We start from the raw sequence: 22,687 nt of genomic DNA, 5'->3' as shown, positions 1-22,687 counted from the left end.
ACAGAGTATAAATGCTACTTGCGTTTTCATGATACCAATACGCTGCTATCGGGGGAAAGAAGCTTCTCAATGCTTAAAAAACTTCATAGCTATATCCCAGGATGAATTCATATTTGAATCATCACAAACAACACCTTAACACCTGCATTCTGCTTCACGAGTCATGTGTAGCAAGAAGAAAATGTGCAATAACAATGTAGATAATTTAGTAGTTGTCCACCCGCTCACTAGCCGCAGCTCTGGGTTCAATACCCTCCCTTCCTGTCGGCAAGCAAATTTTTCATTCTCTTCTCTTTATGCACTGAGCACATGCTAACACAGGGGTGGCCAAGCTGCGGCTCGCGAGCCACATGCGACTCTTCACGTGTTAAAGTGCGGCTCGCAACTCCCTCCCCTACCCCCCCCCCCTTTCCCCGCCTCCCTCTCGGCCACATGAGCACTTTCCCGAAAAGAGAAATGGAATGCGTTTTAAATCGAAAGACGGGTTGCGATTTGGTAGTCGTGTGTTATTGTTACCTTACGTACAGTTGGACTGCTTTTGACTCGGATAGATTGAAAATAGTTTGAGTTTCGTTCAGCAGCGTAGACTTTCCATTTCCCTGGGGGGGGGAGTGCTTTTCTGCGCAATTTTTTTTCCACCAGCAATTATCAGCGGTTTATTTTAGGGGGTACATTTTACAGCTTATGTATATCGCCATGTGTCCGTCGCTGTGTGTCAATGTCAATCACCGTGCAAGCGTAGCCGTGTGTTCCTCGCCGGTACCACGGCGCATGCGCCGGCGAGCACGAATCTGAAAAACAAAATGCTTGTGCCAGCTGCAAAGTTGTGGGGGTAGAACCCAGGCCCCTGTGCTTCTGAAGCAGCAATCCACTCGGCTACGAGTCTTTTCTCTTTAATACATGGAAATAAAGCCTGCGGCTACAGAATATCAGGTCAAACGCTCATTAACAAGACAAGTAAGGATCATGGCCTGGAGGGGGGGGGGGGCTCTGCCCCCCCAGATCTCGCCAGGGGGGGGTACAAGCCCCGATGCCCCCCCCCCCCCCCTCGTAGCCAACACCTATGGTTTCGTTTATTGCTCCGAACAAAAGTCTCCCCACCCCCCCTTTGGCTCTTGGAAGCTTCGTGGTTTCGTTTGCGGCTCTTAGGCTGGGTCAGCTTGGCCACCCCTGCGCTAACACCTCTACTTATTCTGGACAATGCCTGCAGCATCGTCCATCTGTTTTTTGGTAACAGTGCTTCTCCTTTGAGCAGTCTGACTATATTTGTTTCTTCATGCTCTTTTACTTTTAATAGCATAATACAAAGTCTGCTTCACCTTTTCATTTTTGCTTCCCTTACCACCAGCTCTCCAGTCAGTCAGCTGACTTAGCAGTGCCAAGGTTACTTCCCTCTTCTTTTTTGGTCAGTGCTGCAACACTTGTGCTGTCAGCATTCCCGTTTCATCTTTTTATTTGGTTTTGCTCTTCACCTATTTTCATTTTTTTCCAGTTGTGTGCCAACATCAAGGTGATATTGCTGCGATATTTATAAAACCTTTACAGGTAAGCTTTAATTTTTATAAACAATTTTTACTAACTTTGATTGTGTGGAACCCAACAGTCACCAACAGGCTGTTATGATATGAAAACTGCATGCTTTTCATTGCTCAAAAGTAGATTTGACAAAATGCATTACGGCTAAGTAGCATTCTAAACCGAATGTACATATTTTATATTTGCGTCTCCAGCTCCACGCTCGCCCTTCCGCGGCGGAAACGGGAAGTGCTCTAGTGAGGGTCCACCGATTCTCCTGCTCAGCGGGCACGGCGGAACTGCTCACGATCAAGGCTCGCGAAATGTCATTTCCGAATGCAAACAACGCTCTTCACTGTCCCAATGTAGTGCTGTAGTCAGTGTGGGATTGTACCTTACTGGAGAGTTTTAGTATTGCGCATAGAAGCAAACGCAAGCGGTGTGTGTTTGCATTAGAGTTGCATGCCCCACGTTGTGCGTGCGCCTCATCGCCATGCACCATCCAAGACAGCAATTTCGGGCTCCGTGCACGCGCTGGTGGAATACGCAAGGCTAACACAAACACACAGCGCTTGCGTTCGCTCGTATACGCAATACTAAAACTCACTACTGTTTCACCGGCTTCCAACGTCAACGAAACGTGCTGCAGTGAGCAGACGTGCAAGCTGGTAGGCGTTCCTTCTAACTGGAAAGGCTGAGATTGGCAAATCGACGGAGCGTAAAAATGGAAGTAACTAAATGTTATAAAAAAAAAAAAAAAAAATTTTTTTAATTTTTTTTTTAATTTTTGGGCATTTGGTTTGGAGGGATATTGGCGGCGCTTTTGGACGTTTTGCTGATTGTCAAAAGTCTTAATGTATTTTTACATGGATTTCTCACATTAGCTAGAATGTTTTAATTGATTTTACACCATTTTTATTTTATTACTTGGTAATTAAAAATGCTGCAATTAGCACCAGTGATGATAATGACCACACTTTTGATTGCCATATTTGTTCGCACGTTTGAAATTAGATCATAAGCAACAAATTATATTAGAGCTTGAAAAATTACGCATTAAAAAATCTGAGTTTTAATATTATTATTATCGATACAAATCGCGGCAATGCATGCCCCCAATTAATGCCAAGATCACGAAATGATGTTATTTAACCATAATACTCTTTCCAGAAAGGTATAATTTTGTTTTCTTTTTAGCATATGAAAAACTCGGGCATCGTTCTTAAGACAGACAAACAGTCAAACACTGAATGCAATATAAAGTGTCACGCGTTGCTATAAAACACACACACACACACACTTCAGCTGTCTGACTCGGATTCCGTCTTTGGGTTGTTGCAGTGAGAACAGCGTTTGTTACTTTATACGTTTTGTGGACCTATTGTAAAAATTGGAATTATTCTCTTATTCTTGTGCTGGGAATAATGTTAAAAAAATTAATCATCTAAACACCCCAAAACCCCTTAAAAGGCCCGCAGTTCATTATTTTCCATGGAAATTATCTGAGCGAGAAAAGGCAGCGAGAACGCACAAATATCAGCACTGATTTTTTCAACAACTACAACAACTAAAAATATCAGCCTGGATCGAACATGTATGTCACAAAATAAAGTTTCTGCGAACAACTTGTCTAACTAAATAATTACCATGTGGCAAACATCTTGAGTTAAGAAAGAATCCAAATTTAAGACCTATATTAAGAAATTAAATCCAAAATAGTGGTTAGTTTCGGTTTCGCTCCAGAATTAAAACGTGTCTCCTGGAATAAGTATTACGGTAAACACCCTTTTTGTTTTCAGAATAAGGAGGTGACCAGCGCTCATAACACCCTAGCTTCTTCATATTGCCAGAAATAATTTGTGTCGCTCAGTGAAGCCCGCACACTAGACAGGCTCAGCAGCGGCACGCATCTCCGACCCTCACTATAACCGCCATTTTGGAAAATGAGTGGCGCCACCTATAGTTAGTTGGAGTCGCGAATAGGGTGACTGAAACAACCAGGCACAACCTAAAATGGGCCGTAAAAATCAGTGCTTCCACGTACAAATCTAAATATTTAGCCAAAGGTATTTTTCACAGGTCGGTTATTTCTTGTAAAATTACAAAACATAGCTCCCTTTTTGTAAGAAATAGGGCCAAAAATCTTGCCAGGGTCAACAGCAGACGGCGACACAGACGACTGAGTCGAGCAGCGGCATGTATCAATATGTGCGTTTGGCGCACATATTGATACATGGCGCTACCTCCTTATCAAAACTGCTTGCGACGACCGTAATCTACTAAAATGAACATAACCTTTTTGTAGTGCACATTTGGTTTAAAAATTAATGCAGACAATAAAAGTAAAACTTGAAGTAAAAAAGAAAAAGCCGGTTGAATAACGAAAGCGTGCTTGCTACCGACGGATTTTGTCTGCGTGTCGTTTGCTTTCTTCCCCTGGTCGGCTACACCTTCCAAAGCTACTCCCGACGTCATTTATCAATATGTGCTTCAAACATGCCCCGCCACTCGACTCGATCGTCTGCCTAGCTGTCTGCCGTTGATCCTGTCAAGTTTTTTGGCCCTATTTCTTACAGGAGAGGAGCTACGCTTTGTAACTCTACAAGAAAAAACCGACCCGTGAAATACACCTTTGACGAAAAGTTTGAATTGCTATGTGCAGGTGCCGATTTTTATGGACCATTTTAAATAAGCCTGGTTATTTCAGTCACCCTATAGTCTGCTACCCCTCATGAGACTCCCTATTCAGCGTCGCTAAGGCTAACTAACAAGTCAGAAGTGGTTTTTCCAGTCTTTTGTTCTAGCTATTGTGCTCTAAAGTGTGCTAACACATGTTTAATCAAAAGTATGGGGTGCGGCAATATGAGCTGGACCAGCGGTGTTCAGGACGGGGAGGCACAAAAGCCATGCTGGGAGCCCCAGGTATGTTAAGCTGTTGGAAAAGAAGTTAGAATGAACTATCACATTTAAAATTGCCAGAATGTGGAAGTCGGTTTCATATACGTCTCTAACCAAATGTACTTTCTACCTTGGTACCTACATTCAAAGATTGTTTTGTAACCCACTATGTGTCTTTTACACATCAGCTGAACGCTCATTAAAAAAGAGAAAAGGTGAGCTTCCCCTCCCGGTGCGTGCACTAAAAATGGCAGCCATGATGACACCTGAGTGATGGTTGCCCCTTTCAGCCCTCCATGCTGAGCTATCCCTGAAGGCAATCCACCCGACTCGAGGTCATCCACCAACAATGCACTTGTGGCAATGCTGCAAGCAAAGTTGAGGGGCACTCACTTAATGTTCTCCCTGCTCACATGAGTGATCTGCAAAGTTGGGGAGCCCTGGGTGGACCCTGGCACAGGCTCCAGCTTTTTCCTGCAGAAATAGAAACAACAATTGTAGCACAGGCGTCCCGGGCTCGGGTCCCAGAGCTTACAGACGTCATAAATGAAAGGCAGTCATAGAGGACGAGGCAATCGCGCTTCTCCCCCCTTTCTACAAAGTCATGGGTCATAAAAATGGAACGGTTACAAGACTGCGAACTGCAAAGTACCATATCACCGCTTTCTTTAGATTTACTTACAAACCTGGAGGCTACCACCAAAGCTATTTTCATGTAAACCAGGGTGTCAAACGACCAAACCCGAACCAAAAGCTGGAACAAAACCGTTATATTCGACCGAACCGGAACAAAATCGTCACCGAAATCAGGTATTTGATATTGAACCCAAACCGGAATGGAGCCGTAATCTCATGTAGCAGTTTTCGGTCCACTGGAAAACGATTTGACGTAATAAAATGTGCGCTGCGCCTTCTCACGGTTGGCAGCAAAAAGTCCATTTAATATTCTCGACGGTGGTGTCAAACAAACGGAAGTGACCTGGAGACAGTTCAATAATATTGAAACAAACAAAAATACTTCACATCAATGTGCAGCACGACTTGGGGTCGGCAAGTCGGCGTGGTGGCGTACGTTTCTATATTTTGATTCACTTTACAATGAACCGCAAAGGACACTGTGAGCCACTGGAGCCAATTTATAGCTTGGAGGGTGTCATGTGCCCTTCCGTCTGGGTGGTGCAACGTGGAAAGTGTGAAGTCATGCGACACGCTATGAGCTATGAATTGTCTTGGGTAACTCATAGCATCCATCGTGGGACATCATAAGGTAAAAAACGAAGGAAATCTAAATATTCTAAGGGGCTAAAAATTCTTTGTGTGGGTGTTCTTTTCTTGCTGCTAGTACCCCATTCACTCTTATGCTGAGACTGCAGCTAATACCACAACCATGCGAGCTCAAGGTCGCTTCTTTGAAGCGTTCTTCCGCAGAACGAGCACTCGCTCTAGGAATGCGCGTCTCAAAGCCAGGAGTGCGGGCTAGCTCATGCTTGTAGCTTTGGCTGCAGCCTCAGCTTAAGGGTGAGCAGAGTATAAGCATTATTCTTTTTTTATTTTTTTTTATTTAGAGGATACTACAGGCCATTGAAGGCCCAAGTCGGAGTGGGGTACAACATATGCATTTACACATACAACAACAAACAAATAACACAACATTAAAAGGTTTACAACAACTAACTAGCAAATATACAGGATATATATATTTAAAAAAAGGGGGGGGGGGGGGGGAACAGCAAGCATCAAGCAGCATGTAATTCAATCATGCACTAATACAAAATGACTTATCCAGATGTAACATGAAGGTTTATACAATCTTAATGCCCATATGCGAAAAGGATGAAGGTGGAGCAATGTACGAAGCAAACATGCTAATTATCAAGACGTTCAAAACCTTGTACAAAGTTGGTGTCGGTAAAAAGTTCCAGAGGTAAATTGTTCCAGTCGCTAATAGTGTGGGGGAAAAAGCTAAACTTAAATATGTTAGTACGTGCAAAAATGGGTGTTAGTGTAAACTGATGTCTGTGTTGCGTAATCCTTGACGCTAAAGGGGAGATATATTGCAATGGGTCTATGTGAGTCTGTCCTTGTTGAAGATGAAACAAGAATTTCAACCAAGCAAGTTTCCTTCTGACCTGAAGGGTGTGTATTCCGTTAGCCTGTATAAGTTGAGACGGTGAATTAAGCCTTTTATACTTTCCGTAAATAAATCGAACCGCTCGACGTTGCACCATCTCCAACTTCCGGATATCTTCCTCCGTGAATGGATCCCAAACGACATTTGCATACTCCAACTTGGATCTGAGTAATGAATAAGAAGCATGTAGCTTAACCTGAATCGGAGCGTCTTTCAACTTTCTTCTAATGAAACCCAACTTCTTGGAGGCCGAGGTACAGATATGTTTTATATGAGGAGACCATAAAAGTGTGTCCAGTATAACTAAACCAAGATATTTACATTCCTGCTCGAGATTAACCGGGGTGTCCGTGATATTATAAATGTATTCAAAGGGTTGCTTTTTTTGTAATACATAAAAGTGTTGATTTAGCAGAGTTAAGCTTCATTTCCAGGTATCGCACCATGATACAATGGAATGCAAACTATGGTCTAACAATAGCTGATCCAAGCTCGAATTAATTTTTTTTAAATAATGCAATCGTCTGCAAAAAAACATTTATGGACACCTGCGTCAATGACTGATATAATATTGTTTATGTACACCAAGAACAAAAGAGGACCTAAAACGCTCCCTTCGGGGACCCTGACGTTACAAGCAGAACTGGAGAGATGCAACCTCTGACGGAAACAGACTGTGTGCAATGTGATAAGTATGCAGCAATCCAATTAACAAAACCATGTGGAAGACCAAGCTGTTCAAGTTTAAAACGCAGTTGTTCATGAGGCACCTTATCGAAAGCTTTGCTGAAGTCCAAGAAAAGAACATCAATTTGACTTCTCCTATCAAGGATTTGACTTCCCCTATCGAGGATTTTCTTCAAAGAAATAAAGAGCGAACATAAAAAAAGAAATAAAAACACGAATTTGACGGCTATCGGAATGTTTGTTCTGCGGTGGCAAAATCTGGAGGCACCAAAAGGAAAAGCTGAAAGGGGCGTGACACTTCAGCGTCCGGCACAGGAACACCAATCGCCCAGAGCAGCGCAAAGCCGTGAATGCTGCTTGAAGAAACTTTCTCGTGTGAAACATTCTTTGCTCGTCAGGGGGGTGTCACCAGATTTAGTAAATCCCAAAAATTTGACCGCGAAGCTTGACGTTTTCTGGCAGGTGGAAAGGTCACATGATCAATGGTGATTGGCCGATTCCGGCAAGGTGAGTACGAGAGGTTCTAGAAAACTGCCAGGCTTTAAAACCTGACTAGTGCATATGCGCCGGGCTCGGTAACATTCTGGAGCGATACCGGAAAGCTTCACGTGTGACACAATTGCCGAGCAGTTTGCTACACAATTTTTTTTTAGTATGCATTTCAAAAGCAGCATCTTTTTTTTTTTTTTCTTTATATTTCCTTTGCTTTTTGCTGTAGTCATTCGAGCAAGGCGTTTGGGCGTGCAGGGTAGGTAGTTTGCGAGTATGGTGTGGGTTACCGTTACAGCGTCACTATGCGTGCTGGCTGTGTGAGTACTGTACTATCGGGGAAAAATGAAATGCAAACAGAGGAGCGCGTGGCTCGTGGTACAGACTGCGCCGCCTGGAAGTGAGCCTAGGGGTGAGGGTGTGTGACCTACTCCCATGTGTATACGCCCCTCGCTCGATGCTTCCCAAACTTCGGCACTGCGCCGAAGCTTGGGAAGCACGAGGAAGCTTCCCACTAGTAGCAGCTGGAGCACGCGCTCTAGCTGCTACTAGCGGCGACCTTTCTCGCGCCGTACGCGGCGAGCAAGCAACGATAGCGGTGATAGCTTTCAGCGCACCGAGAGGCGCAATGCTGAAGCTTGGGAAGCGCCGAGAGAGGGGCATATACACAAGGGAGTAGGTCACACAGCCTCACCCTTAGGCTCACTTCCAGGTGGCGCAGCCTGTACCGCGAGCCACGCGCTCCTCTGTTCGTATTTCATTTTTCCTTGATAGTACATGTGAGTACTGTACTTTGGTATAACCTCGTAATTTGCATAAAATGATGTTTGCAACAAAAAGGTAAGATCACAAAACAAGCGTATATTTATTTTTCTGTTCTCGTTTCTGCAGTATGGCTTCAGATGACTAGCTTTTTTTTTAATGCAGATGACGCTGTGTTGAACACAGCATCATCTGCGCTAAAAGTCCACTATGCCAATGACGTTGTGTTAAACACGTCATCTGCATAGTAGATTTCTTTTTTTTTGGAGAACTGGTTTGAATTGATCTACGCTTGGTGAAACTGGTAACTGAACCGTTATTTCGAATGCATGACAGAATTGGAATTGAACCGGTACAAAATGCAAAGCTACTGAACCCGAACCGAACCGGAATAATGACTGGTTCGACTGCCCAATGTTAACAGAGATCTTTGCGAGTGATATTGTTAGGTGTGGAGCAGGCTGCAGCACATGCTTAAGCTTCCATATTAAACACAAAAAAGTATGCGCTGAAAGCAAATATTTTCAGTGTCATGCACTACTATTGAAACGAGATGGCACAGGCCAATCCTGCATTTCGGCACCAAACCTGCTCTGCAATAGAAGGAGTGTACTCACAAAAACCGCCCATATCGTCTTGTGGCCATTTATTCTGCAAACATTGTGTAGTGAACACTGTTGTGCACTTCTATTTATCTCAAAGACAGAAAAAAGAAAGTTTCATGCAGGCTTGCAACAAGGCCACTTTGACAGCATGTCAACGAAAAGTAAGAAAACTATGCGGGCCAGCTGGTTCAGTAACAATTCATAGTCCCAATATTGGGGTAGACAGCATAACACAGCTGCAACTTCTTCTTGTGCTAGCTGTTGTCTTTCTTTTCTCCAGTTTCAGCATTTCTAACACCAATGGCTGCAACAAGCCTATAGTATATAATATAGGAATGGAGACCAACTCTCTCCTATTCTTTGGCAACATGTGAGCACACAATATGTTTGTTAAAAAAGAAAAAGTTATACATTTCACTTTTTATTTTTTTATAGTAAAAATCTTGAGTTTAGCTTCACCTAACATCGAGAGCAAATCGGGTGAAAATATGGGGTGAGCTAACTTTTGGTGTTCAATCAAGAAAAGTTAAAAAATTGCTATCTTTAGGTCATGTCTCTTCCAAGCCTGTTATGGTGGCGAGGGGCAACGAGGCAAAGATGACTGCACTTCCCAGTCAGCAACGTTCACTCATATCCTGCCAAAGCTAACTAGACGCATTTACACTGAGGCCATCATTGATTACAACACTATTATTACAAAAAGTGGGCTATCTTTCGGAATTAAAAAAAAAATATATATATATAGCAAATCAAGCCATAAATAGGGGTAGGCTATCTTTCGAGGCTAGGGCATCTCTGGGGATTTTACGGTAGTATAGAAAACTAGTCAGGCTCTTCACAAAGACTAAACTGACTTTTCAGTGTAAAAGATTGAGCACTGGAAAATGTGTGATGATTATGGCACCTGGAACGCGTCTCCGACTGATGTGTTTACCGCCTCCTAAAAAGTGGTCCCTCGATTTCCGCCTGGCGGCATCCTAACAGCTGTGGTGTATGTGGCAGATGCCTGTTGCGCTGCAGGTCGCCCTCTAGTGTGGCAGTCCACGAAAGCTTTGGCAGGCAAAATTTGTGGGTTGCCGTGACGACAATGACACTCGTGTTCACTTGTGCTTCTCGCAGTTTCTCCTTAACATTACTACGACAACCGCCAGGATCGCGACATGCAATAGCATGGCACTTCACCTTCTGTGACGTCATTTTTTGCCACTTTGGGACCACCTTTAATGTATGGGCAGCATAGGACGCTAAACACACCAGTCGAAGACGCGCTCCAGGCACTATAGTAATGATGCACAATGGACTACCTTGTTAGTTAGTAGACCTGTGACACCCCAACGAATAACAGTCATGGCAATAACAGTGATGGAAGCAGCATATGACCTTTTGTAGCAAGTCCTGTAGAGGGTAAAATATTGGTTTGAAGCAGCCACTGATGCTTTTATTACTTATTTCTTGTTTTAAGAATAGTAGGGTGCCAAAGGAAACAGAGCCTTAGTTTTAGAAATAATACTCTAGTCAGAGTAAGCTCCATTTAAAATGGGTACTAAAAAATGGATGAGAAATGAATCGTAGAACAACACTTCAGTTGAGATAAAGCTTCTCTGCCTTCGCACTTTTACAGCCGGTAGTTTATTTAGCCTATAAATATGTCTGTAAAATGCCTGCATAATCAGCATACCAGCCGACATGTCTATCAACAAAAATGTGTCACTCAAGTTTTAGATCAAAGGGGCAATGCAGGCGAGTTGGCTCATGATACAACTGGAAACAGCGCAGAAATAACAAAAACGAGGAAGGTGTTAACAGGACAAGCGGTGGTGATGAGCTTTATGAGCATATTAAACTCGGGACTTTAATAATATCAACGGCCAATTATGAACTGCCAATAGTATTATGAGAACGTACACTTGTGCGGGTGACCTCCATAGTGGAGTTGGAACCAGAGTGAAGTCAGAGTTCGCTGATCCACAGCTGCACGGGAACAACCACAACTACCATTTTCAAATATAGTCCTGAATTTTCTTTCTCTTTCTCGGCACAGATTTTTAAAATTGGAAATCAACCTACCATCAAGACCAAAGAAGGTAGACCTGAAATAGTAGTGAGCAACCTATCGCGCTAACCAAGGTGCTCACCCACGTCAGCCGCAGCTCCCAGCACCATGTTGCAAAGCGGTGAAGCTCAACGTGCATGCGCCGGTAAGGGGCAACACAAAGGCATGTGGTAGACATGATAATCACGTCTCATCACGAGTACAAAACCCTAGTTCTGTCTTATCAAATAAGCCGCCATCATAGAATTTGGTCATGTTTTCTCGCGACTTTAAGCTTCTGACATTGACGACATTGCCTGGAAATTCAGACGACGTCGGCGATCAATCCGCCAGCGCATCAACTAACCAGCGCAGTTGACGAGCAATCTAAATACCTCGTTTCACCTCATTTTAAAGTACAGCCGCCGCCACGAGCCAATGGGACCAACCAGCGTCAAAGCGCAACATCATGGCATTCATCCATCTTCCTGTATGTGTTCTTTCATTAACTAAACCAGACATCTCCAAACCCTGGACCGCAGGTCAAATCCAATCCGCGGAGGTCTTTTGACCGGCCTTTGGCTGGCCGCCGTCCTTCCAATAAAGCTTAGCCCACGGCCCGCTTCCAGCCACCCGCTTCTACCGGCGCAAAATAGGCGCGCGTAAGCTAAGATACGCAGTAATAACGACAGAAAACTTTCTATTGCAAAGCGTGTCCTATCGCCATATTATTCATTAAACATGTCATCACCAGCATTATCATTCTTAGCCCCCTGTTTTATATCTACGTAACTATGTATGTTAAACTTCCTTTGCATTCCCATATATTGTGCTTGGTGTCCTGTGTCATATTAATTGCATATTGTCAGCATCAGTTCTATTGTTCTCATTAGCCTTCTGCCCGGTGTGAATATGGCAATGTTCCTATGTGCTTTGATTTTGGCCTGGTGAGTTTTCTGGGTCCCAATTATTGTGTATAATGTCATAATTAGCTAAATATTGAATTTAAAAATAGAGTATCTGTATTCATTTCCCTTAGATTATTTTACTTTTTAATTTCTATGCTATGTTTCACTTTTTATTTAAATGCTTATCTAGCAATATTTTTTTACTTATTTATTTACTTATTTTCTGGCCCCCAAGACAGCGACAGATTCTCGACCTGGGAATGTCCCTTGACTTGCACTTTTAGTATGTGTTTGTGGTTGTATGTGTTTCAACCTTCGATCAAGCTCTGACCTAAGATAAGACAAACTATACGGTGAGTGGAGACACTATGAAATACATATTTTTTAGATCCGTGCATGGATAACAGTTTGATCATCCGCATCTGACACGCATCTGCAGACAATGTATCCCCATCCAAACCACATCCGCAAAATTCGGAACCGCATCCCACCTTCAATCCGTGCATTCATTTTACGTCATGAAATCGAGAATTACTAAAAATTAAGAAAGCATCTGGGTGGTATCTTATAAGCCGTCTGCTCACCTTTCGACAACAAGATCTTCGTGTCAGAATATGGTGAAAGTCATTTTATCATATTCTGTTTTATTGTATTTATAAAATAAGTGATCATCCTGCCAGAGCCACTTCGCATCGCTGAAAAGATGATTGCAGTCTTGAGAGTCCGTGACACTGACACTCTGTTCAGAAGATATGCTTAAAAGGAAGGAAATTTTAATATTTATTTTCCTTTTTGCTTTGTAAAACCCCCCTCAAGCATACACCTATTTTATAAACATGAAAATTAAAAAATGGCAGAATAATAACATTATGTCATTTTATTTAGGTCAAACAATAAAAAAGTGGGAGAGTAAAAGTGCTCAAGCCCCGCAGCACAGTAAGGCGCCAGTATACCACTGGGAAAATATCACAATATTCAAGAATGGCAACGCCTCCCATCGGTTTCAGTTTTAAACATGATCCCTCAACTGCATGCTGGGAACCATATACTTAAGAACAACTCAGTGCCTGTTGTCGAGAAAAAGGAAAGACACACACATGTGCACGCAACGTTTCACTTGTCGAGATTGCTGTTACAAGAAACAAAATATTGACAACATGGACAGATTCAGACTGGTTCACCCCTTTTAAATTAAAAACCGCTTATGAGAAGTCCTTCTCCATTGATGCACTTGATACTGAGATGGCATGCACGAACTGCGCTACAAAAATGAGGCACGGAAACTCGTGCTGGCGCAAGTTTTACCATTCCAGACGATCAAATTCAGTCTCCTCGATCTACAGGGTGTCACAAAAGAAAATTTACACTGTCTTTTTTTCCGCAAAAATAAACTAGGCATCGCCGAACGCTCATTCTCCGCCCAAAGGTAGAGCTAGAGGTCACAACCAGACGCCAAAGTTTCAGCCCGATCCGATAACTTAATCAAAAGTTATAAGTGATTTTCTGAAAATTTCAATGGGAAAATGGAGCCCATTTTTGCCCGTTTTCGGTTCCTACTGCCATAGAGCCCCATGTGTTTGAAAAGTCCGTCGGCCGCCATTTTCCCATTGAAATTTTCAGAAAATCACTTATAACTTTTGATTAAGTTATCGGATCGGGCTGAAACTTTGGCATCTGGTTGTGACCTCTAGCTCTACCTTTGGGCGGAGAATGAGCGTTCGGCGATGCCTAGTTTATTTTTGTGCTTAAGAAGACCGTGTAAATTTTCTTTTGTGACACCCTGTACTTGTAGCCGAAGAAGCCACTTGCAGGCCTCTACATTCTTGTGGCTTGTACACTTTAGGTTTTCTTTGCTCAAAAACTGTTTTCTGCTCTTTCCCTGTCAAATAAGAACATGCTTTCCTGGGATGACTGATACTCCTGCATTCTTTACTTTTTCTGAGGACAGCATTTTTGGTGAGACAGAACGTTCTAAAGCGATCTTGGGCTAGAATCAAATCTTTCTTGACGTAAAGAACAATCTTCTTCTTGATTTGCCCCTTTTTACCTAAGCGAGTGGTTTTCTCCCGCAATATACTCAATGATGCACCTCATAGTGTCGCGGTGTCACTCACTTAGTCACTCTACACTGTGCAGTCGCATACGTTTATGGGCCGCCTCGGCAAAAATGTAGATCCCTACTCGCGGATATCCACACCCGATCCGCATCCGCAGCCCCTGGCGTCTATACTCAATCCGCAATCCACCAAATCTGATTAATTTTTAATTGCATCCGTCAGTTTACTGCGGATATCTGCTGATATGCAGGGCTCTACATATCGTTCCTCCTACTTCTCTAAATATTAGAATCAATCAAAAATAAATTCTTTTTATTTCTTGCTTTTGAGGTTTTTTTTAGAAAATTCCTTTATTCATTTATTAATTTTTTGCTTTGTTTAAGCTCATCTCGGCGCAGGTGTGGAGCAATTCTTAGCAGAAATGGTACTTCAGTGCAAGATGTATCAGACTTTCGTCCATGGCACAATTGGGTGCAAAGGGCACAGCACCTCCATCATTGCAATAATTATTATCAAAATAAGACAAGAAAAAAAATTTGTAATTTGTGCTTGCCAAAATTCTCAGGACCCTCAGGGCACTGAGGAGAAGCATTTTAAATCCTAGTTTTGACAAACAAAGCGATCCAGATAGCATTCAAACAGGCAACAATAGTATAAAACCACAAACATTATGATTGCAGGAGGAGAAAGATCTCAAGTGGCTCTACTCTTAGTTTGAACCAAAATAAAAGTGTGAGCAAAGCCCAAGGCTGCACACTCGAGCACCATACTTTAACCCTACCTATCGTACATATGCGTTCGTACAGTGCAAGCACTGTTCAAAACAACATCCTCGAGCTTGCGTGCAATTTCTGCTTTGCTCACACTTAATTCTTTTTTTTATTTATTTAACATATATGAAGTTGTTTGGTAAGGGCATTATATGAGGGGGATACAAAACTTATTGACACAACATACATACAACATGCAATAATGCACTTATTACACACAAAAAAAAACATATCAATGTAGAAAAACAAAACAATAGCAATGTTGATAAATATAATGCAAAGAAAAGAAAAGTATAGAGCGGCATAAAATGAGTGCCATAAAATACCGGGTGAACACCCACGCCAGTTTCACCGAAAACTGGGTTAATCTAGGCATGGGCGCTTGTCTGCTCAACATATATTTTGAGAATTCCCAAATTTTAAAAATGTTAATAGTGGACACATGAATGAAGCGGGCGCTTCCATGGTATTTTACAGTAGTTTATTAAAAAATATTATGTCAAACTTAAATATCAGGATTCCCCCTAAAGTCAGTATTAAAACTGCTATCACCTGCTCCTTAGCAAGTGGATGAGCTGCTGCTGAGGCAGCACTGAACAAAATTTCATTGTTTTCCTCCCAATTGTGCATTGTCGGCACTAATTAAGCTGATATTGGCTGCTTCTTCTATATGCTCGTGCATGGCTGTGCAATTTCGTGCACAGAGGATTAAATCAGACGGCTGTGGCTTGTGCGGCCCAACCCATCACGCATGCTTACTGAGGCACAAAAGTGATATTGTCACCTTCACTAATGCCGATTAAGAGTGCTACCGCCACGTTGGAGCCTTTGTGTAGTTTTGATTTCGCCGTAAATTTCCAGAAACCAACATTTGAAACCGCACAATGCTGGAAATAAAAATTATACTTTATTGCAAAAGTGCGGCGGACATGGCCTAGTGAGCGGCGTGTCTGGCTCGCAATCGAAGGGTCGTGGGTTTGAATCCTGCCTAAAATTATTCAAATTTTTAATCACTTTAATAATTACTTTATAAAGTGAAATAATTTGAAACATGCGGCGACCTTTAATTTGCACTACATGTCATGTTTTTTTAACACTTTCATTCCATGCGTAACATCACGTTTCACGCGAGCGTTCTGGGTTGTTTGAAATTCCTACGCGAGGTCATGTGGCTGTGACGTCATGGCCCTATCAACCATTAAGTATTTTCATGTCACGCCACCAACATTGGTTTCTCTGCGACACAAGCTCCATAACGCTATAGTGTTAAAACCAATTTATAACACCCAAATATAGAAAACTGAGTGGGGTTGCCTTTAAAGACAGTTTGCCATTTCGTTTGCCTCTTTAAATATATCTTGAAAAATGTTATAAGCATTTCAAGGTTTCTGTTGGCGAACAAGAATTATGCGACGACCAATAAGTGTAAGCAAAGAAACGTGGTGACCACACACATTGCTAAAGCAAAAGTGTGGCTAATGCTCATGTGCCTCAGAACTTGAACTTGACATTGGATGACATCTTGACAAGCATTCGTCACATGCCTGCCTTTTAAAGGGTTATTGAAACGAAATTCTTGCACCAATTTAATTGTCTAAATGTCAGCTATGTTCTGACAACATCACGGAGACACCAATTTTTTGCTCAGAAATACACCAAAACTACCCTTCTCTCCTGCACCTACTTAACTCCTGTGAGGAGAGGGTACGAGATTGAGAAGAGAAGGTGGTCAGTGAAGTTTGAAGCGCCAGTGAGTCACTTTTTCGCCTCTGCTGGCATTGCCCAACCAGTCTTGGGCATCTCGAACAGCTAGGTTGTAACGCATTGACGCCGCCAAGTGGCAAAGCTCATAACTATGCCAGCCTCCCTGTAGTCCTGTCCGTGCTGGGAAAAGTGATGTCACGAATGCGCAGAGTCTCCTGTGACGCGCCGAGTCTCTTGTGATGCAAAGTGCTCTCTGATGGTGGCTCTTTGAGCGCTTGCTAGAATCAATCAATTGGAACGAAAAATACAGCAGTCTGTTTTAAATATGAACGTGCAGATAATGGATGATTATGTTTAACTTTTTCCTGAATGTGAAAGGTATATTTAAATTTTCATTTCAGTATCCTTTTAAAAAACCAATGGAATAAATTTTTTTTTAAAGAGCAAAGGTGTATTTTTTAAGTTTACGAAACTCTGCAACCTTTATTGCATTCTTTTTCTCTCTCTCTCCCTATCTCTAAAATATTATTCTCGCCAGTGCCACGCTTAGTAACATTGCTTTCACCCTGAAAACATTTTGTAATATTTTGTCTGCTGATCTTTACATCTCGTTAGACCATCAAATATTCAAGACATGTTTCCTCCACGCATCAGGTTGTTACAGGTAATATGCAAGAAATTGCTTTCCTACGATGTAAGGCACAGGAAATTGCTGATGTTTCCTTGACTTAGGTCATAATTACTAAGCTGTGCAGCTTGAAGAAGAAAAAAGGCTTAAAATAATAACTTTCAGGTACGTTGTAAGTTTAACTGTGGTCATTCTTTTTAACTAAACCATTTTATGAACATTGAGTTGCACAAGCTATTTACTTGTAAAGCACATTTAAAACACTTGAAAACTGCACTTGTTCTACTGCCAACATGCAAGCACATGTTTCAATGTGCAAAAAAAAAACTATTTTTATTTATTTTCTAGTTTTGCATCTTTTCCTTTTGATAAGGCATGCAACCAGTAGTGTAGCCAAAAGAGGAAGGGAGGGGGAGGGAGGGGGGTATGTTGGTTTGTTTGTTTTATTTCGGACACAGGATCACAAGGAAAAAGGACAAAAAACAGATAAGCTCTGCCTAACGAGGCCCAGTCCCCCCAGTACACTGCATCAGCAGTCAATGAAAAAAAAAAGAAATACAAGTACAAAACATCGGCAAGAAACAGCAGTGCAATATCATTGGTACAATTACTTCCACAAGGATGAAAATTGCACGTCATATTTTATACAGTAGCTTAAATAGACCTGTTCATAATACTATACAGTGTATGTAAAAACAAATTGACGTTCAAATTTATTCCGAACAACATGACAGAAGATACCTTTTTAAATCATATTTGAAGCTGCAACGTGAAGCACTATTTAGTATTATTCCCATAACATCTCGATGTTTGTTTAGGAATTGAGGCATCGTGTATTCTAGTTTCTGGTTTCCATAGGTTGTTCTTAACCGAGGTATCCTAAAGGATTCATGCATTAAAACATATTGAATATTATTCCAAAGGAATCTCTCAAAAAAAGTTGTTTGGTCATCAATTATGTCGTTCCGTATGTAAATTAAAAGTTTTAGATGAAACATTTGGTTAACGTTAAGCAAATCGTGCTTTATAAAGTATGGGGCAGTATGGTCCATGCAATTTAGTGGCTGCGACTTCCCCATAAGCACCCTTCCCGAAAATAATTCCTGTCCAAGAAAAAAGCTTTTTCTCTTATTTACCAAAAAAAAAATGCCTTGTAGGGTGAGTACTAAAAACAAAAGATAGACGTTTTCGTCTTGATTACTTATGTAGACATAGGCACATAGCAATTCCCCATATAGATAGATATATATGCACTATTACAGTTTTTCTTTTTTAAGCTTTACAAATTTGTTTAAAAAAAGCCGTGAAAGTTACACTTATGTGGTTTGTGCAGGTGAGTTATACAGCCAGGGGGACATTATTTGGGTGGCTAATCTTTGCGATAAGTCGGCTAATTGACAAGATTATCATCGCAGTCCGCTATCGCTAGCTTTGTGCCTGCTTCGCAAGTGGTAACTTTGGCGCCTCAAATCGTTCTAAAAAGGCTTGATTTAGTTGTTTTCGATGATGCTCAGTAAGTTTCTAATTGGAATCATGTGTATTTTCCTTAATTAGAAAGTTAATTAACAATTTTTAATTAATTAGTCGTGCAGAAATAGTGCAAACAACCAGAGGTGTCACGAACAGGTTAAGGTTCAAGTTCGACCAGGTTCGAATTTTTCAAACTTTTGTGAAAAGTTTCTTTTAACTGCAACTGTTCGCAAAAAACTAAATAACCTTTTGCACAAAAAAAAAAAAAAAATTCTCCAAACCTTGACATGCTTGTATCAAGGTCGGGCCACACTGTCCATAAAGTCGAACGGGGCAAATCTGGTTAAAAGTTTGAAGGTTCGTCAAACCCCGAAAGTTTGACCTAAAATTCCGGTTCGACAAAAGTTTGCGACATCCATACAAACAACCTCTGCCGCGCTGTTCTCGCACAATGGAGCAGAGGCTGGTTGCACTATCTCTCCACATAATGCGGTGTTGTCGGTGCCGAGAAGCACTTCGATTGCAAACCGAAACTTAAAAACCCGTCAAAGTAGCGCGGTTTTTCAGAAAGCTGTAAAATATCGTGCATGCCTTCTATTGTTCTGCAATTTATTGATTTAGTGTTTTTCGATGATGCCCAGCAAGATTATAATTAAAACCATGCCCTTAAATTCAATATTTAAGAAATTGATTACGTCAAAATAATGAACTTAATTATCCCGAACTTCATTAATTTTCTTAAATAGGCCCCTGCCCTAGGACCAAAATGACACAAACCTTTGTTTGGTGCGATACACAGTTTTCGAAATATCAAACTTGTCCACCTTTCGTGAAGCAGCATGTATATTCGCAACTTTCACAACCTATAGGGGGCACACTGGCGCTCATCAAAGTGGCTGTCATCTAGATAATCGTCATAGAAGAGCAGTACCAGTGAGCAGTACAATGCCGGGTGTGCAACCCATAATTATAATTTTGCTATATAAGAGCAGTCTTAGAGCCTTACTTTATTTTTTCACGCCGGGAAGGTGTAGGCAAGCACATTTATTGTGAAGCCAATCATCCAGGAGCTAGGGAGCACGATTCTCACACCGCGGTACCACCATTGCAGGTGGTAACGCGGTGTGAGAAAACGCAGGCCAAATCGCTCCTAAGAAAACTAAGCATCGCACAAAAAAAAAAAAAAGGTTGGTGCCGTGTTGGTGTCTGCCCAAGTACCCATTTAGAAAATATAATGTTAAAAAAAAATTGTTTTTTTTTAAGTTTTTCTTAAAAAGCAACTTTTTACTTGTTCATTTGAAGGTCATAATTTCAATTAGAAACTTACTGAGCATAATCAATAACCCCTATATCAACCCTGTTTAGACAAGTATAAAGCATGCTGAGCATTTTACCAAGTTTTAAAAAACCTTTCAATTCTGAAGCATACTCTGGTTTCGGATTCTTATCCAAGCGCATTTTAAAGGGACACTAACACCCCTCAATTTTTTTTTTTTTTTTTTTTTTTTTTTCCCAGGCGCTTTATTGTGGTGTCGGAGGACTACCCAATTAATATTTTGCAACAGAGTAGCGCATATCTTTAATAAAGCCAAAAGACGCAACTGCTCGAAACCGAAACCCGCGCACGGAGGTCGGAGAACTGAAGAGGAGAGAGTGAGTGGCGAAAGACACGTGGCTACACCCGTGCGCTTTTTTTTTTTTCTCTCTCTCTCTTTCTCTTTGCGTAGCAGACGACATGCGTAGCAGCCTCTGCTGCGCTGTCATCGCGCAACGCAGCAGAGGCTGGTTGCACTATCTCTCCACGGGGCGCGGTGCCGCTAGAGCACTACGGAGCAGAGTAGCGCAATCTAGAACGCCGCCTCTCGGCGACTAGCGGCGAACGCCCGGAGGTTCCAACTGCGATCAGAAATGCATGGAGAACGTGAGAAAATCGTTGTTTCTTCAGTGTTGTGGGAATATACGGAATCGCAATCATTTTTGACATAATAATGGAGCACTTTAGAATAATTTGCGCTAAGTTTTGTGCCCCGCAAGGGGCACAAAACATTGCCTGAGCGGCATCATGCAGCAGACGACACGGCGAAGTCACACCATTCACGTGACCTGCTCCGGCCAACCCGAAAAGCCCATCTCCGTTGCGAGCAAAAATCGTCTGCTTCAAACGCCATTGCCTTGGAAATTGCCTTCTCAAAATTTGCACACGCATCCGATATTGTTAAAACTTTGATAAAGTGTTTATTGCTTTACTAACTTCACGACAGACTAGTTTTGAAAAGTGTGAACTCGCCGTTCATTTTTAATCAGCCGTGTTGTGTTGATCTCCATGTATTCTCCCGTAGAGCGGGCCGCCTCCTGGAACCCTGAGTACCACGTGACTCGCGCCGAGCCGCTCTGTCGGCCATGTTGTCGGCAAAACACGGGGTTCAAAGGATTGCGTTACTCTGCTCCGTAAAAGCTATATAGTGCTCTAAGTGCCGCCGGGGCCGAGATGCGCTCCGATAGCAAACCGAAACTTAAAAACCCGGCGAATTTGTGCTGTTTTTCAGAAACCCGTAAAATGCTTCGCGTGCCTTCTATCGTTCTGCAATTTGTGGATTTAGTGTTTTTTTTTTTTTTTTTTATGATTCTGAGCAATTTTTGAATTAAAACCATGCCCTGAAACACAATATTAATTACTCGAATTAATTAGCATGTTAATTATCTCGGACTTTAATAATTTTCCTAAATGGGCCCCTGGCTCAGGACTAAAACGACACAAGCCTTTTTTCGTCGGGATAAGTAGTTTCCGCAGGAGCGATTATTAGGCCCGAGTTCTCTGAAACACCATATATATACATATATATATATAACTGAGAAGAAACTTCCTGACGAAGGCCGGACTCCGGCCGAAACGTCGAAGATTAAATCGTCCGTTGTTGCTGTTTTTCACTAAGGGTTTTTTTCTTCTCAGTTTTATACCCACGCCTTCGGCCTTCCGCCACCATGCCCATATATATATATATATATATATATATATATATATATATATATATATATATATATATATATATATATATATATATATATATATATATATATATATACACTCCGTGCGGGAACTGTAGGGGGCGCTTTGAAAAACGCGCGCAGCGCCGCTAGCGGAGGAGCTGGCGTTCGACAGTGAGGCGCGTTCAGCAGCCTGTGGCGCCTTTTCGCATGCCAAGCTGTGGCGGCGGAAGCGCGCACGGTCCGAACTTCTGCTTTTTGAGCCGATATGTTGAGGGTGACGTTGCATGAGTGCTGGAGCAGACCTAAGAAGGGCATTTAGCTGTTCTCCACTTCTTATATATTGAGTTTTAGTCGTTATTAGGGGTAATTTCTCTAGTTGCGGCCAAAAAAGGAGTTGGAGCAATTTTCTGAAAAGCAAGACGGCCGCCACCATAATTGCTCTAAGGGGGAAATTTGTTTCGCTCGTCGCTGTAAACGTAGGACTGCTGGAACGATGATATTGGAGGCGAGTGAGATGTACACTAAGTTTCTGCACCTAGTGTGCCAAGTTTCATTCAGACGGTACGTGTGAAAGTTGTTTCTAACGAATAAAGAAATAAAGCTGTACGGGATATCCAATATTGGACCCAAAATGTTGTGTTATAGCGGGCTGTGCAAAGTGCAGATTTGGGCACACAGGTACTTGGACTTGACAGTAACATAACACAGCACTTAATATACAAAAAAAAAAAAAAGGTGGCATAGGGAAATCAGGTGAAAATTTGGTTTGGGCGGCGTAACTCAATGGGAACCGGTTTTGACCATGAAAAGGCTGTCAAGAGAATACCACTGGTCGGGGGAGGTGGAGACTTTAGAGGAAGGAAGGGACTAGTGGACTGTACTTCCAGTTTAAACAACTTTACGAAAGGTGGTTCCAAAGCCGAGAAAACAAAGTTGTCGGCCAACACACGGTTTGGCCGCCAAGGACTTTTGCGGTCAGCTGTTGTGTAATAACCTGTTGCGCGAGGTGCTGATTTTCGGCCCACAGGTACTTTGACATGACC

The 22,687-nt window shown here is 42.1% G+C and overlaps 1 protein-coding gene across 3 annotated transcripts in view; it reads right to left on the bottom strand.

Moving 5' to 3' along the window:
• The window catches only part of LOC8042160 (protein Aster-B), a 121,786-nt gene that overhangs the window by 55,758 nt on the left and 43,341 nt on the right, over positions 1-22,687 (bottom strand). For all 3 annotated transcript variants that reach the window (XM_040502836.2, XM_040502837.1, XM_040502838.2), the window contains one exon: positions 4,807-4,887. In XM_040502836.2, coding sequence (XP_040358770.1) covers positions 4,807-4,887 — 81 coding nt within the window. The remainder of the gene's footprint in view (positions 1-4,806; positions 4,888-22,687) is intronic.

This window comes from Ixodes scapularis, unplaced genomic scaffold (genome assembly GCF_016920785.2).
Source record: "Ixodes scapularis isolate PalLabHiFi unplaced genomic scaffold, ASM1692078v2 PGA_scaffold0__279_contigs__length_252992795, whole genome shotgun sequence".
Classification (NCBI taxonomy): Eukaryota; Metazoa; Arthropoda; class Arachnida; order Ixodida; family Ixodidae; genus Ixodes; species Ixodes scapularis.
Note: the sequence above shows the minus strand (reverse complement) of the source record. Positions and strands in the feature narration are given on the sequence as shown.